Raw genomic sequence first — 14,742 nt, forward strand, 5'->3', positions numbered from 1 at the left:
TTTTCTATATACCATGCTTAAATCTAGGTACTGCTTATAGAATGCACTCAGGTGGAAATGTTTTATGCACAAATTTTTTTAGGTGCCCTATATAGAATCTGGCCCATACTGCCTGCCCCCACAACTAAAATTTAGGCCTGACCCATTTATGCCAACTAAAACCTGGTGGAAAATGCCCGCGCCTAACACAAGCATAATTTTTAGGAATGCAAATGATATGGCCACGCCCACCTTTTGAGATCCACGTATTAGAATTTACGGGCACCAATTTACAGAATATACTTAGAAAGTTGCAAGCATAAAGTCTAATTAGTGAAAGTGAGTGCTGATAATTGCTTGTTAGTGGCCATTATCGGCACCGATTGACTTGTTAAATAATTACATTGCTCGTGCACATTGGCTACCTGGCACAACTTTAGTCACCATATTAAGAATCCAGGGGTTAGGAGGTAATTCTATATAGACTGCCATAAGTTAGGCGCCCAATTGAAGGTGAGGAAAGAGATGGTAATGGTTGTTCAGTGCAAAAATGAGGATAAAATGGCAGGTATGCACATAGGCGCTATTCTATAAATGAATGGCTAATGTTTCCATGTTTAACTGTAAAGGGGATGTTTCCATGGAAGGCCCATAGGCGTTCCCACCATTCTTGCACACACTTTTTATAGAATATCCACATTTACCTACACAACTGCCACGTTTAGGCATGGTCATTTACACTAGCCATTGACGTGGCATAAGTGGTTGCACCTAATGGTTGTGCAACAGAGTGCATATGCTAATATTCTGTAACAGATTCGACACACAAAACGTGCCATTATACAATACTAACTGAACGCCCAAAATCTAGATGTCTAAGTTTTTAGCACCCTTTATAGAATTGCCTTCCACATGCTGCCTCCTAGGGTTACCATATGGCTCCAGAAAAAGGAGGACACCTTGATCCAGTCTGGGTTTTGCGTCCATTGAAAGCAATGGAAGTAAAACCCAGACTGGCTCAATCTGGAGCCATATGGTAACCCTCCTCCTGTGGAAGTGGTAAGTGCATCCACACTAACTACAAAAATCACAGCATACGGTAAGTTCTAGGGCCCTGTTATGAAGCAGCAGTATGCTCAATGTGGGCTTACCGCTCGGTAAAAGGAAAGTACCACTGGGCTACCGCAGTAGCCCAGTGGTAGATCCCTCCCCCAGTGCGTGCCATTTCCGTTGCTGCAAAAATATTTCAATTTTTGGAGCGCCGGTACGTAGCTGGTGGTAATCAGGCAGTGCCACGGGCTGCCCGGTTACCACCGGGTTAGCGTGGGAGCTCTTACCGCCACTTCAATGGGTGGTGGTAAGTGCCCCCCCTCCCACAAAATGGCCACATGACAAGTGCTTCACCTGCCACGTGGCAATTTCTTGAAAAAAACCCCCAAAGACCTGCCTTTTACCCACTGCAGTAAAAAGGGGGCCTCGGTGAGCATCAAAAACACGCTTCAATGCCAGCGCAGGCTCCCTTTTACCATAGCTTTGTAAAAGGACCCCTCTGTGTACTAACTGCAGTGTGAGATCCACATCTATTCTCTGCTCATAACCCGCTCATTTCCCACCCCAACACAACATGCAGGTGTCACGCAAATTAGCGCATGCGTTCATGCCACCACAGTAACCATTACCATGTTCATGTGGTTGCAGCACATTCTAATTTGCGTGTTCACTGTTTAATGTGCCATGTTACAAGGTCCCTTTTGTCCCCTAAATTTATTTTTTGATGGTTTACATGCCTCCCAGTGCAATTTTTTAAAATAACATTTTTAATTTTGAAATTTAATAAAAATGTGGCACCAAAGCCTCCATTCTCCTTGTAAAAGAACAAACTCCTGACACTGGCCCATGTAGTATAAAAGTCCATTGAAGGAAGCTACCCTTGATGTAGCTGTGATGACGGTAAGATGGCTCAGTCATAAACAGGCAAACCTCAGACCATCAGAGACGTAAACCAAGGCTCTGGTTTCTCTTCTGATTTTCGAACACAGGTAGGCAGATCTGTGCAGGACATATAAATTAAAAGAAAATAATTTTAAATGCTATTGAACAAAATTTAAAAAAACAAACAAAGAAAGAAACCTTTGCACAAATTAAACCCAATTGCAGTTTTTGGGAAAGTTAAATAATACTTTTGTGTGATGCTTTATCATTTCCAGATCCGACATTAGCAAAGTTCTAATAACAAAATGAGAAGCAGAGGAATGCAGCAATGGAGCTCTGAAATTACTGAAGGGTATGTCTGCTAGACTTGACCTGTCTCCCATGAATGACTGGTGGAGGGTAGGGGAGAGGAATGTAGAGTCTGGGAGTAACTGTTGCTAATTATCTGCCAAACACATATTGGGAAAGATCTTCCACTAGAGGGTCTCATTCAATGGGCAATACTCGTCTTCTATTTCCATCTCTGATTCATAGGGTTTTGCTGTTTGTTTGCTTTTTACCTTGCTCAGTTTATCTATCAACACTTGTCTCTGCCAGTCTGTTATTCATAATTGCTAGGGCACCCACTCCCCCCGAGAATCCATTGTGTCTGGACGATGAGCTCATTTGTCTGGGGTAGCCATTTGCAGTCTCTGATAGCTGTTTCTGCATGATTGCCAGTGAGACCTTGTTGGAGGCCAAGAAATCTTTTATGGAGATCATCTCCCCAGACATCCTGCGGCCATCAGTCTCACTTTCATTCACACCATCCGTTTCAATGGAGGTATTTCGTCTAGTTCGAATATTCCCTGGCATAACAACATTCCGCCTAGATCTTAAGAGTTTTCTTTGGCATTTCTGGCAGCACCGACAATCCATTTTCTTTAATATCCAGTTTACACATTGCTTTATGACAATGGAGATGACATTAAATAATGAATAGATGCAGCAAACTCCCATGAGGATGAAGACAAAGTTGCCAAATCGGTAGAGTCCTTGGCTTTCGTATTTGGCATTCTGGCTACTGACAAGGTCACCAAAACCAATGGTGCTGAAGGCCACAAAACAAAAATAAAGCGAGTCAAAGTAACTCCATTCCTCAATAGGCGTGTACATAGCTGAGGCACAACAGGAAATGATGATGGATGCGATGCATAAAATGAGCATTACGTAATACACCGAAGGCTTCCACCCTGCTAAGCTGTCCACCTCCGAGTGACCAGACCCCCGCCGACTGTCGTGAGGAACGTTGCCTTTTCGTTTCAGCTGCCTCTCATGAAAGGACTTCATGATGTAGGCTATGACTGTAATCAATCGTTCGAGGAACAGGTTGAAGAACAAGATGGTCCCTGCACATCCGATTAGGCCATAAAATATCAAAAATATTTTGCCTCCAACAGTTGCTGGTGTAGTCATGCCAAAACCTAGAAGAGAACCAGAAGAGGTAATTAAGAGATTTCAATTAGAAGTAGTGACAGCGATTAGGTAGGGTGGAACAAGAGGTGAACTGGGAGTCAAATTCTGCAACTGTATTGACATGCTAACATAACACTACATTCCTCATCTAATTGTCTTCACAATGTGTTATAAATCAGATAATAAAGCCTTTATCATCAGCGAGATTTTTAGGGCTCAGTTTTCTACAGTACACTGTTTTTTTTTCCCTTCTATTGCTACTTCTTGTTCACCACACAAAACATTTCACAATTTGAATGGGGGCAAAAGGTAAAGGCAAGAAATAAAAGAGAAAAAAGAGAAGGCGACTGGTAGTTGAGGTGTGGCCACACCTGAAGACTGTATGGACCTAAAGAGAAGAGGTGCCTCACCATAATGAGGAGAGCTCATATTCAACAAATCGCAAAAACCTGTCGCTTCTTTATCTTCAACATTAGCAAAAATTTGCCCCTTCCTTTCTGAACATGCCACTAAAACCCTTATCCACACCCTTGTTACTTCTCGCTTGGACTATTGTAATTTACTTCTCACTGGTCTTCCACTCAACCATCTCTCTCCTCTCCAATCTGTCCAGAATTCTGCACCATGACTTATCTTCTGCCAGAATCGTTATGCCCACACTAGCCCACTCCTCAAGTCACTGGCTCCCTGTCCGCTTCCGTATACAGTTCAAACTCCTCTTACTGACCTTTAAATGCATCCACTCTATGAGCCGTCATTACCTCTCCTCTCTTGTTTCTCCCCACATTCCTCCCCGTGAACTCCGCTCTCTGAACAAATCTCTCTTGTCGTCCCCCTTCTCCTCCATCGCTACCTCCAGACTTCGTTCCTCTTGTCTTGTAGCACCTTATGCCTGGAACCGTCTTCCCGAACCCATACGTCTAGCTCCATCTCTTCCTGATTTTAAATCTATGTTGAAAGCCCACCTTTTCACTACTGCCTTTGGCTCCTAACCACTACTCATTTGCCCTTCTCCTTTTTACCCATTAATTTCCTTGCCCGTAATGTCTTGTCTGTCTGTTCTACCTAGATTGTAAGCTCTATTGAGCAGGGACTCTCTCTCTATGTCAAGTGTTCAGTGCTGCGTGCTGGTAGCGCTATATAAATGCTATTAGTAGTAGTAGTAGAAGAAGAGCTAAAGAGGAGAGTGGAGGAGAATCCAAAAGCCAAAGAATCAACTTTAATTTCATGGTGTTTTCATCCACCTGAATTGAACTCTGTTTGCTTTTGTACTGGAGCAGTAAAAAGCCTTTTAATTTTAAACAGCCATTCAGATTAGACAGTTGCTCTTGTTTGATATCAAGTATACAAAGGGTCTAGAAGGCTTGTCTTCTCCTTTCCCAAAGCTTAGTGCAGCAGTTCCCAAACCGTGTGCGGAGGCACCCTGGTGCGCCGCAGCAAACTGTCAGGGGTGCCGTGATAAATCTTGGACTTCCTGCCGCCCACAATCCAGCATCGTTCCCTACTTTCCCCTCCTGTAGGTTTAGAATCGGCTGCTTCCTCCTTCTTCTGCCACTGCAGTACTAGCAGCTTACATTTTCAGGCCATCCACGATTCACACCGGCACTGCGGGAATTTCCCTCTGCTGCTTCCAGCCCTCGCAACGGATGCGGCAGAGGGAAGGCCCTGGAGTGCCTGTGTGAATCACAGACGGTCCGAAAATTTAAGCTGCAAGCACTGTGGTGGCAGCAGGGGAAGAAGGAGGAAGTGGCAGCGATTCTGGACCTGCGGGAAGGAAGGTAGTGAGCGATACTGGATTTGGGAAAGGCAGAGGTGTGCTTGACTTATGGGAGGAGGGGGGCTGTAGGGAAGGGGGAGATATCTGGGAGGAGACGGGTTGTAGGGAATGGTATGCTGGACTTTCTAGGAAGAGGAGAGCTGCAGGGACTGGAGAGGTGTGCTGGAGTGAGAGGAGGGGGATCCAGGGAAAGGGAGATCTATGTTGTGAGGTGTGTGAATACCTATGTGGCTGGGGGGGGGGGGGGGTGGAGACCTATGTGGCGGGGGGGGGGGGGGGGGCGGGGAGGCTGCTGCAAAAAATTGCTCGGCCACTTAGGGTGCTGTGAACCAAAAAGGTTTGGGAATCACTGGCTTAATGGATTGCCAGTCCCTGCCCGTACCATCAACCCTGGGCTCTACTCACACAGTACCCTAGCACAAATGATGAATAAGTGTCTTATTTTACTTAATTGTCACCCATCGTAAGATCGTTCTCAGTCTGCTTCTTGCTGTGATGCACGATTTTGTTGGTTAGTAAAGTCTGTTCCACTCAAATAGATCTTCGCATTCTACAGAATTGTCTTGATGTTATCGCACACTGTTTACAGAGTTCTGTCTGGCCATTAAAAAAAGTGGGTAGTAATTGTGGTCTAAGGAGGGGTAATTGAGACTGCTTTGTTTTAAATATGTTTGAATTATTTTTTCTGATTTTCTTTGTTACCTAGTATTCAATTGCCCTGTATTTCCTAAACAATTGGATACTTGTGATCAGTTTTATTTAAGGTTTAAATAAACATTGTTTTTTTGGTCAGAGGCTGTATGGGGGGAGGGGCTGAGAAAGAACCAGAAGTTACGCGGATGTCAGAAATATATAGTGCTAGTACTCGCACAGCCAAGCAGGCAAATTTGGCCACTTAGCTAGGGGTACTGAATATCATTCGGCACCTCCATAACTTTTAAAATGTTCCCCAGCCCCTCCATTCCTCCTTCCCTTCTTTTTTTTTTTTTATTACATTTGTACCCCGCACTTTCCCACTCATGGCAGGCTCAATGCAGCTTACATGGGACAATGGAGGGTTAAGTGACTTGCCCAGAGTCACAAGGAGCTGCCTGTGTCTGAAGTGGGAATCAAACTCAGTTCCCCAGGACCAGAGTCCACCCTACCACTAGGCCACTCCTCCACCACCCTAACCACTAGGCCCACTCCTCCACTGTTGCTACTATTTGAGATTCTACATGAATGTTGCTATTCCACTAGCAACATTCCATGTAGAAGTCGGCCCTTGCAGATCACCAATGTGGCCGCGCAGGCTTCTGCTTCTGTGAGTCTGACGTCAGACTCACAGAAACAGAAGCCTGCGCAGCCTTCTACATGGAATGTTGCTAGTTTAATAGCAACATTCCATGTAGAATCTCCAATAGTAGCAACAGAATCTCAGTAGTAGCAACATTCCATGTAGAATCTCCAATAGTAGCAACATTCCATGTAGAATCTCCAATAGTATCTATTTTATTTTTGTTACATTTGTACCCCGCGCTTTCCCACTCATGGCAGGCTCAATGCGGCTTACATGGGGGCAATGGAGGGTTAAGTGACTTTCCCAGAGTCACAAGGAGCTGCCTGTGCCTGAAGTGGGAATCAAACTCAGTTCCTCAGTTCCCCAGGACCAAAGTCCCCCACCCTAACCACTAGGCCACTCCTCCACTCCTCCTTCTGATCCCTCTCCCCCAAACAAGCAATACCCTCTACCCAACACCCCCCTCCTCTCCACCATCACCACCACCACCATCATGATACTACTTAACATCCCTGGTGGTCCAGTGGGGGCATTATCGAACCCCACTCGTTCTTGCCCCTAGTGGCTGGAAAAACTCTAATGAAATGAAAAAGGGATTTTTCATTACATCAACTTACAGCACTTAGACTTGTTTGATAAGGCAGTATTACATACGTTGATTAATGCACTTGCGATATCCAGAATGAATTATGGCAATGTAGTATGTCAGCGAGCAATCTAAAACATTCACAGACATTGGAGAATGCTGCTATTCGGTTGACTAAAGCATGTAAATTTGATCAGGTAATCCCAATCTTCATGCATTATCACTGGCAACCGGTACACTATAGGCCAGACTTTAAGTTACTAATCTTAGTTCAGGGAGCTTTGTATGAAGACATGCGAACTTACCTTGTCTCCATGGTAATACCATATACTCCTGGAAGGACATTTTTGGCCCGTAGATTGACACTGCCTTCGCTTTTGCAAGTCCGATGGGAGGCTACGCATGAGAAACGAGACAAGACTTTCTTTTTTTTTTGGCTAGTTCATGTGTTATGGAATCAGTTACCCACCATCATTCAAGTGGAAATTTCATTAGCTTTTGGGCTGGAAGTATCGGAGAATTAATTAGTAACTACTAAGTCTTAGGCATTTCGATGTGCTGGGCAACGTCTCCTAGGAAATAGAGTTTAAAAAATAATAATTGATATAGATGGCTTGATCAAGAGTGTTTGTGTCTTTCCTATAAAATAAATGTAGTTCTTTTCTATTAAATCTTTATTTTTATTGTAAACGTCTGTTTAAGCCTAGCAGTACAGAAAATTTTTCATAAACCATAAACCATTCTGCTACTTATATGAAAGAAAATTTGAAGAGAAGGGAAGGCGGTAGAACGAGAGGACATGAAATGAGATTGAAGGGGGGCAGACTCAAGAAAAATGTCAGGAAGTATTTTTTCACGGAGAGAGTGGTGGATGCTTGGAATGCCCTCCCGTGGGAGGTGGTGGAGAGAAAAACGGTAACGGAATTCAAACATGCGTGGGATAAACATAAAGGAATCCTGCTCAGAAGGAAGGGATCCCCAGAAGCTTAGCCGGCGGTGGGAGGCAGGGCTGGTGGTTGGGAGGTGGGGATAGTGCTGGGCAGACTTATAGGGTCTGTGCCAGAGCCGGTGGTGGGAGGCGGGGCGGGTGGTTGGGAGGCGGGGTAGGGTATACACGGGAAGTGACACGTGAGTTTGTCTTGTTGGGCGGACTGGGTGGACCGTGCAGGTCTTTTTCTGCCGTCATCTACTATGTTACTATGTTACGTGAGCAACCAAATCTTCCAGTGTAAATCAATCGCAGTTTCTCAAATATGTGAATAATTAGTCAGAACATACGCATGTCAGGCTGAGAGCTCAAAAAGACATAGACTTTACCTTGGCTACTGCGCCCGAATAGAAAATAACGAGAACTGTAAGTGCTTAAGACCCGAATACCTCTGCAAAGGCAACGCCTGAGTAGATGGAATCCCAGTCATAAGAACACTTAGATGGGTGGAGTTCGAGATGTATGCATACTAGGTTCCTAATGGAGCTGGAATTTGTCATCCCTTGCAGGGAATTTCACATTTCACTTTTCACAAAATCTGCACTTTGGATTTTTATTCACTCTCTAGTAATTTTGAACTTAGATTATTGCAAAGGTCTACTGTAGGGTGTCAAAGCCTCAGAACTGAGACGTTTGCAACTAGTGCAAAAGTCAGCAGTGAAACATCTGATAGGGCTCAAGAAAATGTGATCATGTAATCCCACTCACATGCGAAGAGCTCTTGCGCCCTATAACACTCTGGATCTCTTTTAAGATCTTCATTGTATACAACATGCAGTATTCAGGCTCTCCTACCTCTTGTGCCTACTAATCCCCTACATGACGTCTAGAACTCTGCACTCCTCCCAGTCAAATACTTTTATTTTTGTTACATTTGTACCCTGCGCTTTCCCACTCATGGCAGGCTCAATGCGGCAATGGAGGGTTAAGTGACTTGCCCAGAGTCACAAGGAGCTGCCTGTGCCTGAAGTGGGAATTGAACTCAGTTCCTCAGGACCAAAGTCCACCACCCTAACCACTAGGCCACTCCTCCACCCTAACCACTAGGCCACACCTCCACTGTTGCTACTATTTGAGATTCTACATGGAATGTTGCTATTCCACTAGCAACATTCCATGTAGAAGTCGGCCCTTGCAGATCACCAATGTGGCCACGCAGGCTTCTACATGGAATGTTGCTAGTGGAATAGCAACATTCCAAGTAGAATCTCCAATAGTAGCAACATTCCATGTAGAATCTCCAATAGTATCTATTTTATTTTTGTTACATTTGTACCCTGCGCTTTCCCACTCATGGCAGGCTCAATGCGGCTTACATGGGGCAATGGAGGGTTGTGACTTGCCCAGAGTCACAAGGAGCTGCCTGTGCCTGAACTGGGAATCGTACTCAGTTCCCCAGGACCAAAGTCCACCACCCTAACCACTCCTCCACTCCTTAAAAGTACCATTCTTTCATCACAATTGCTATGACCTTGTCAGACTAAAATATTTTGAACCCAGAGAAATGCCACTACGGTTCACACAAAAAGATCACTATAATACTTGCAAGTGAACTACTCGACTACAGACAATAGTGATATACAAAAAAATGGCAGGAGAAAAAGATCTCGGATGTCGCTAAGAATTCCTACCATCCCAGCTAATGGCAGACCACAGTATTTAGCTTTTTAAGTGAATGTAGTAATCATTGTTCAAAACATTCCTTACCAATTATCGTCTCTATGTCTGCATCAAAATATACTGTGCTCTGTTACTTTCCAATCATGTTGTGTATTCACATCTGGCAAACCTTTGAAGCAGTAATATTAACACCAAAACTATAATGCTGCATAATAGATGACACTTATCTTTTAACCCAGATCCTGACAGGCACCCATTTCACTACAGCTTCTTCTAAGGGATCCTTCTTAAGTCTCTTGCAGTCATAGTGACTGTGTGCCTTCATGTGCTAGCGTATGAGTCTTTACTACAGAGGATTCTGCCCACAGCATATATAATGTGACTACGCTGGCTCTCCCTGCCATCCTACTTTGTGGCATCTTCAAGTACCTTAACTTTGGCCTCAATGGCAGCCACTTCTGTCTCTTTCTGGAGCACCTCCAAGGCAATGTCGACTCTGCCTTCTTGCTTTCAGAGGTAGGAGCAATGCAGTGGTAGTGGCAGCATCGGCCGTTTCTTTCTTTCCCTCTTCTCCTAGTTTAAGTTTCTCAATTTTTATGGCTGCGTCTTTATGATTATAAAGGATTCATGATTTGGCAGTCTCTGCTTTTATTTGCAGTTTGATAGCAGTAGAGCCCATAGCAAACCTGCTGCAATGGTTTGTCCTGCGTGATTTTGAACTTCTTGAATGTCTAGAGATTCTAGAGCTATGCCTAGAGATGACAGAATACTGGGACTCATTCTCCCCTGCAGGATCTGTGAGGTTTTATGTCTTTAATTGCCTTTGTCACCATGGCCTAGTGTGTGAGATCTATAGCTTGTTGCCTCTCTCTCTCTCTCTGGGCTAAACTATCTACTATGCCTTTCCTGCTTAGTAACTGGTAATATTTTTCTGACTTCCACTGGTACTGCTTGTAGATTGACTGTAATTGTTCTATATAGAGGCTATCAGCTTTGCTTTTTTTGAAAACTCAAACATGTCTTTCTTCACATTAAACCAGAGCTTGTCCAAAAGAAGGAGGTATTTTTCTACTTTTGTTTCATATTTTTCTCTGGCCTTTTCTGTTAAGCTTGTGTGTTATTTTTAAACTAAAATACTGTCCATTCTTATCTATGTTCCGAGCATTATCTATCTTGGCTTGAACAATTTGTTCAGTTTGCTCATTTACTTCACTCTCTGACACAACAGAATCTGCCACTGCTTTCACTGGTAAATATAAACCTCCTTTTCACATTTTGTTTCCTTTTTACAGTAAAGCTGGCTATGCCACTGAAAACCAGTCAGGACACTGAAAGACCGGCAGTAAAAAGGTGCCAAAAAATAGACAATGAGGTATTCAAAAATAAAATCCTGAGTACTGTGCAGAATTATATTCCAGGTACTATAGCAATGTGATGTGGTGTCGATAGCTGCTAAAACCAGTGATAAAAGTTAAAAAATAAGAAAAAAAATTAAAAATGGCTGTGCCACTGTTATGCCATTTAAAAAGATCCATTAAAATCCAATGGTGGTTAATGAAAAAAAGCCGGTTACATCTAAGACTGTATAAAAGGATTGTCATAGAAACTGGTTCAATATGAAAACTGACAGGTACTTACTCGATCCAAGTAAAACCAATCAAGCAACACCATGGTCGGGTCCAAAGGAGAAAATGCATCATTGCATTACCCTATTTAAATCCTTCCAAATAGATATTCATAAGTCTAAAGTTGCAGTTTTCCTGTCGGCCGTGGGGTAGCATGACACCTATTTAAAACCAGCTTTGACTTGACCGGTTGGTACATCCAAAATAGACGGCTATGTGAACAAAACCAAGTATGTAAAAATGGGATCTGTGTTAGGGGGATGGGTGAAGTTATCAAAGTGAGGTAGAAGGTTGCTGAATCCCATGGTAAATGAAAAAGCAACGTTATTCCAGTGATCAAAGAGCATCGAGCAACAAAGTCACAAACCAATGCTCCCAGGTTGGCAAAGCAACCTCTCCCCTAGCTCAAGCCCCTCTCACCCCCAAAAGGCCTCAGACCCCTGAAAGCATCTACCATTTAGATCTTTGTTGGTTCAGGAGGTCTTCAGGCAGAAGTGATGCCCAGTTTGGCACCATCATCACAATGGTGTCCCGTATACGGAAGCAAGACCCTTAGTGGTAACTGTGCTATTTTGATGATGGCACTGGACTGGGCAAGAGCAACTAGGCATCTCTCCTGCCTGAAGACTTCTTGAACCAACAATGATCTAAATGGAAACTTGGGGGTCTGGAACCTTTTGTGGGGGGGGGGGGGGGGGGATGGAGAGGTCTGGAACCTTTGAGGGGTGGGGAAGGGGGGAACGTGCTGAGGGCAGTTGCTTTGCTGGTCCAGGAGCACTGGGCTGCATCTTTGTGGCCCGATGCTTCTGTGCAATAAAATAATTTATGTGGCATTATGCGACTTGCGGTGTGTACCTGGTGCACACCGCAAGTCACATTACAGTTTTTACATAGTAATGAGCTACTTTACATGTATTTGCACGCTTTGTATTTCATTACCCTGTAACCTGAGGTAAGTTGAATACTGCTGTACATAAGTAATGCCATACTGGGAAAAGACCAAAGGTCTATCAAGCCCAGCATCCTGTCCACGACAGCGGTCAATCCAGGCCAAGGGCACCTGGCGAGCTTCCCAAACGTACAAACATTCTATACATGTTATTCCTGGAATTGTGGATTTTTCCCAAGTCCATTTAGTAGCGGTTTATGGACTTGTCCTTTAGGAAACCATCTAACCCCTTTTTAAACTCTGCCAAGCTAACCGCCTTCACCACGTTCTCAGGCAATGAATTCCAGAGTTTAATTACGCATTGGATGAAGAAAACTTTTCTCCGATTTGTTTTAAATTTACTATACTGTAGTTTCATCGCATGCCCCCTAGTCCTAGTATTTTTGGAAAGCGTAAACAGACGCTTCACATCCACCTGTTCCACTGCACTCATTACTTTATATACCTCTATCATGTCTCCCCTCAGCCGTCTCTTTTCCAAGCTGAAAAGCCCTAGCCTCCTTAGTCTTTCTTCATAGGGAAGTCATCCCATCCCCGCTATCATTTTAGTCGCCCTTCGCTGCACCTTTTCCAATTCCAATGCAGATTAAAGCCCTAAAGCAGCTTGAACATTTCTCCCCTAATGATGAAAAATCCACCTTGCTTTTTTTTCTTTTAATAATCAAACCAGGGACCATTTACACGGAGATCTGGTGCATTGGAGTTTCAAAAGAATTAAACCAATTGTATACAGCTCACATAAGCACAATCTTGTGAGTTAGAAAATCATTGGTACGTGTTTAGTTTTTTGTCTGTCCTTTCGGTCGGCTTAGGAAAAGTAGTTTAACTCTAGAAAATACCAATGAGTCATTTATTAACTGTCAGAGGCCCACCCTCCTACTTCAGATAATGAGAATAATAAAGGCTTTAATAACACATTCGCAGGTTGTTGTGAACATCTGCTTTCTGTCCATGTGTCGGTAATGATAGACAAATTAAGAGACCGGTGTGTGGAGGACGGCATATGCCACCTCACTGTTTAAGTGCTTCAGAGCCCTTCGATGTTATCCTTAGGGGAATCAGAAGCCAGGAATGGGAGGCAGGGCTATTTTTCTGCCCACAACACAGTTACTGATATGTGATCACAGTTTTTCTAAATTTCACAAATTTTTTATATATGTATAAATCCTGATTGCGGTATAAAAAAAAAAAATCAAGGTTCTCAGCATCGGTGTCTGGATAGTGACCAGCATTAAATACTACTACTACTACTATTTAGCATTTCTATAGCGCTACAAAGCATACGCAGCGCTGCACAAACTGCACAAGCTGAGGTCACGTGATCCCATGTTCAGGAGCAGTTGCTAACTGCTCTGCTTCTGCCACTCCTTCATAAAACCCTCTATTTTTCAGGCACCTTGGATTGGGGTTCTCCTTAATTGGGGACTTTTTGAATCTGTCTAGCTTGCTGGTGTTCTGGCCATCTTTACTTTTCTTACATTTGTACCCCGCACTTTCCCACTCATAGCAGGTTCAATGCGGCTTACGTATTGTATACAGGTACTTATTTGTACCTGGGGCAATGGAGGGTTAAGTGACTTGCCTAGAGTCACAAGGAGCTGCCTGTGCCTGCAGTGGGAATCAAACCCAGTTCCCCAGGACCAAAGTCCACCACTCTAACCACTAGGCCACTCAATGTGGCCGCGCAGGCTTCTGTTTCTGTGAGTCTGACGTCCTGCACATACGTGCAGGACGTCAGACTCACAGAAACAGAAGCCTGCGCGGCCTCGTTGCTGATCTGCAAGGGCAGGCTTCTACATGGAATATTGCTAGTGGAATAGCAACATTAACATTCCATGTAGAATAGCAAATAGTAGCAACAGAATCTCAATAGTAGCAACATTCCATCTAGAATCTCCAATAGTGGCAACATTCCATGTTGCTGTTACATTTGTACCCCGCGCTTTCCCACTCATGGCAGGCTCAATACAGCTTACATATTATATACAGGTACTTATTTGTACCTGGGGCAATGGAGGGTTAAGTGACTTGCCCAGAGTCACAAGGAGCTGCCTGTGTCTGAAGTGGGAATCAAACTCAGTTCCTCAGTTCCCCAGGACCAAAGTCCACCACTCTAACCACTAGGCCACTCCTCCGCCTCTAAATCTATGACCTCTAAATCCCTGAGGAAAGACAGAGACAAGGCTAAGCTTACCGAGGACAAGATGGTGGCAGGCCCATCTATGGGCTTGGCGTGGGTGACGAAGGTCGTGGCTGAAGACAACCACCGCAATGGAATTGGTCTCGGACAACCGCCTGAGCCCCTTTGATACTAAATTAGAGTGGCTTCAAGAAAACATGGACAAGCCTGGCCAAGAGAGAGTTCTGCTTTCCGGCAATGAACCAGTGACTTGGAGGACAGGGCGACTGTGGTAGAAGATGTTCAATCCTAGTTGCAAAAAACATTACCGGCATATGAGGAGAAACCAGAGGACCTGGAAAACAAGTCCAGATCCAATAATCTACATTTTGCAGGCCTTTCTGAAACATTGGGGCACTAGGATCTGAAAGAC

At 44.0% G+C, this 14,742-nt stretch overlaps 1 protein-coding gene across 1 annotated transcript in view; it reads right to left on the minus strand.

The window, feature by feature from the left end:
• Positions 1 to 1,955: 1,955 nt before the first annotated feature.
• The window catches only part of KCNK13 (potassium two pore domain channel subfamily K member 13), a 136,306-nt gene continuing 123,519 nt past the window's right edge, over positions 1,956 to 14,742 (minus strand). Inside the window, exons 2-3 of the mRNA XM_030215051.1 lie at positions 2,472 to 3,374; positions 1,956 to 2,028 (exon numbers count right to left, since the gene is read on the minus strand). Coding sequence (XP_030070911.1) covers positions 2,482 to 3,374 — 893 coding nt within the window. The 3' untranslated portion in view covers positions 1,956 to 2,028; positions 2,472 to 2,481. The remainder of the gene's footprint in view (positions 2,029 to 2,471; positions 3,375 to 14,742) is intronic.

This window comes from Microcaecilia unicolor, chromosome 9, assembly GCF_901765095.1.
Source record: "Microcaecilia unicolor chromosome 9, aMicUni1.1, whole genome shotgun sequence".
Classification (NCBI taxonomy): Eukaryota; Metazoa; Chordata; class Amphibia; order Gymnophiona; family Siphonopidae; genus Microcaecilia; species Microcaecilia unicolor.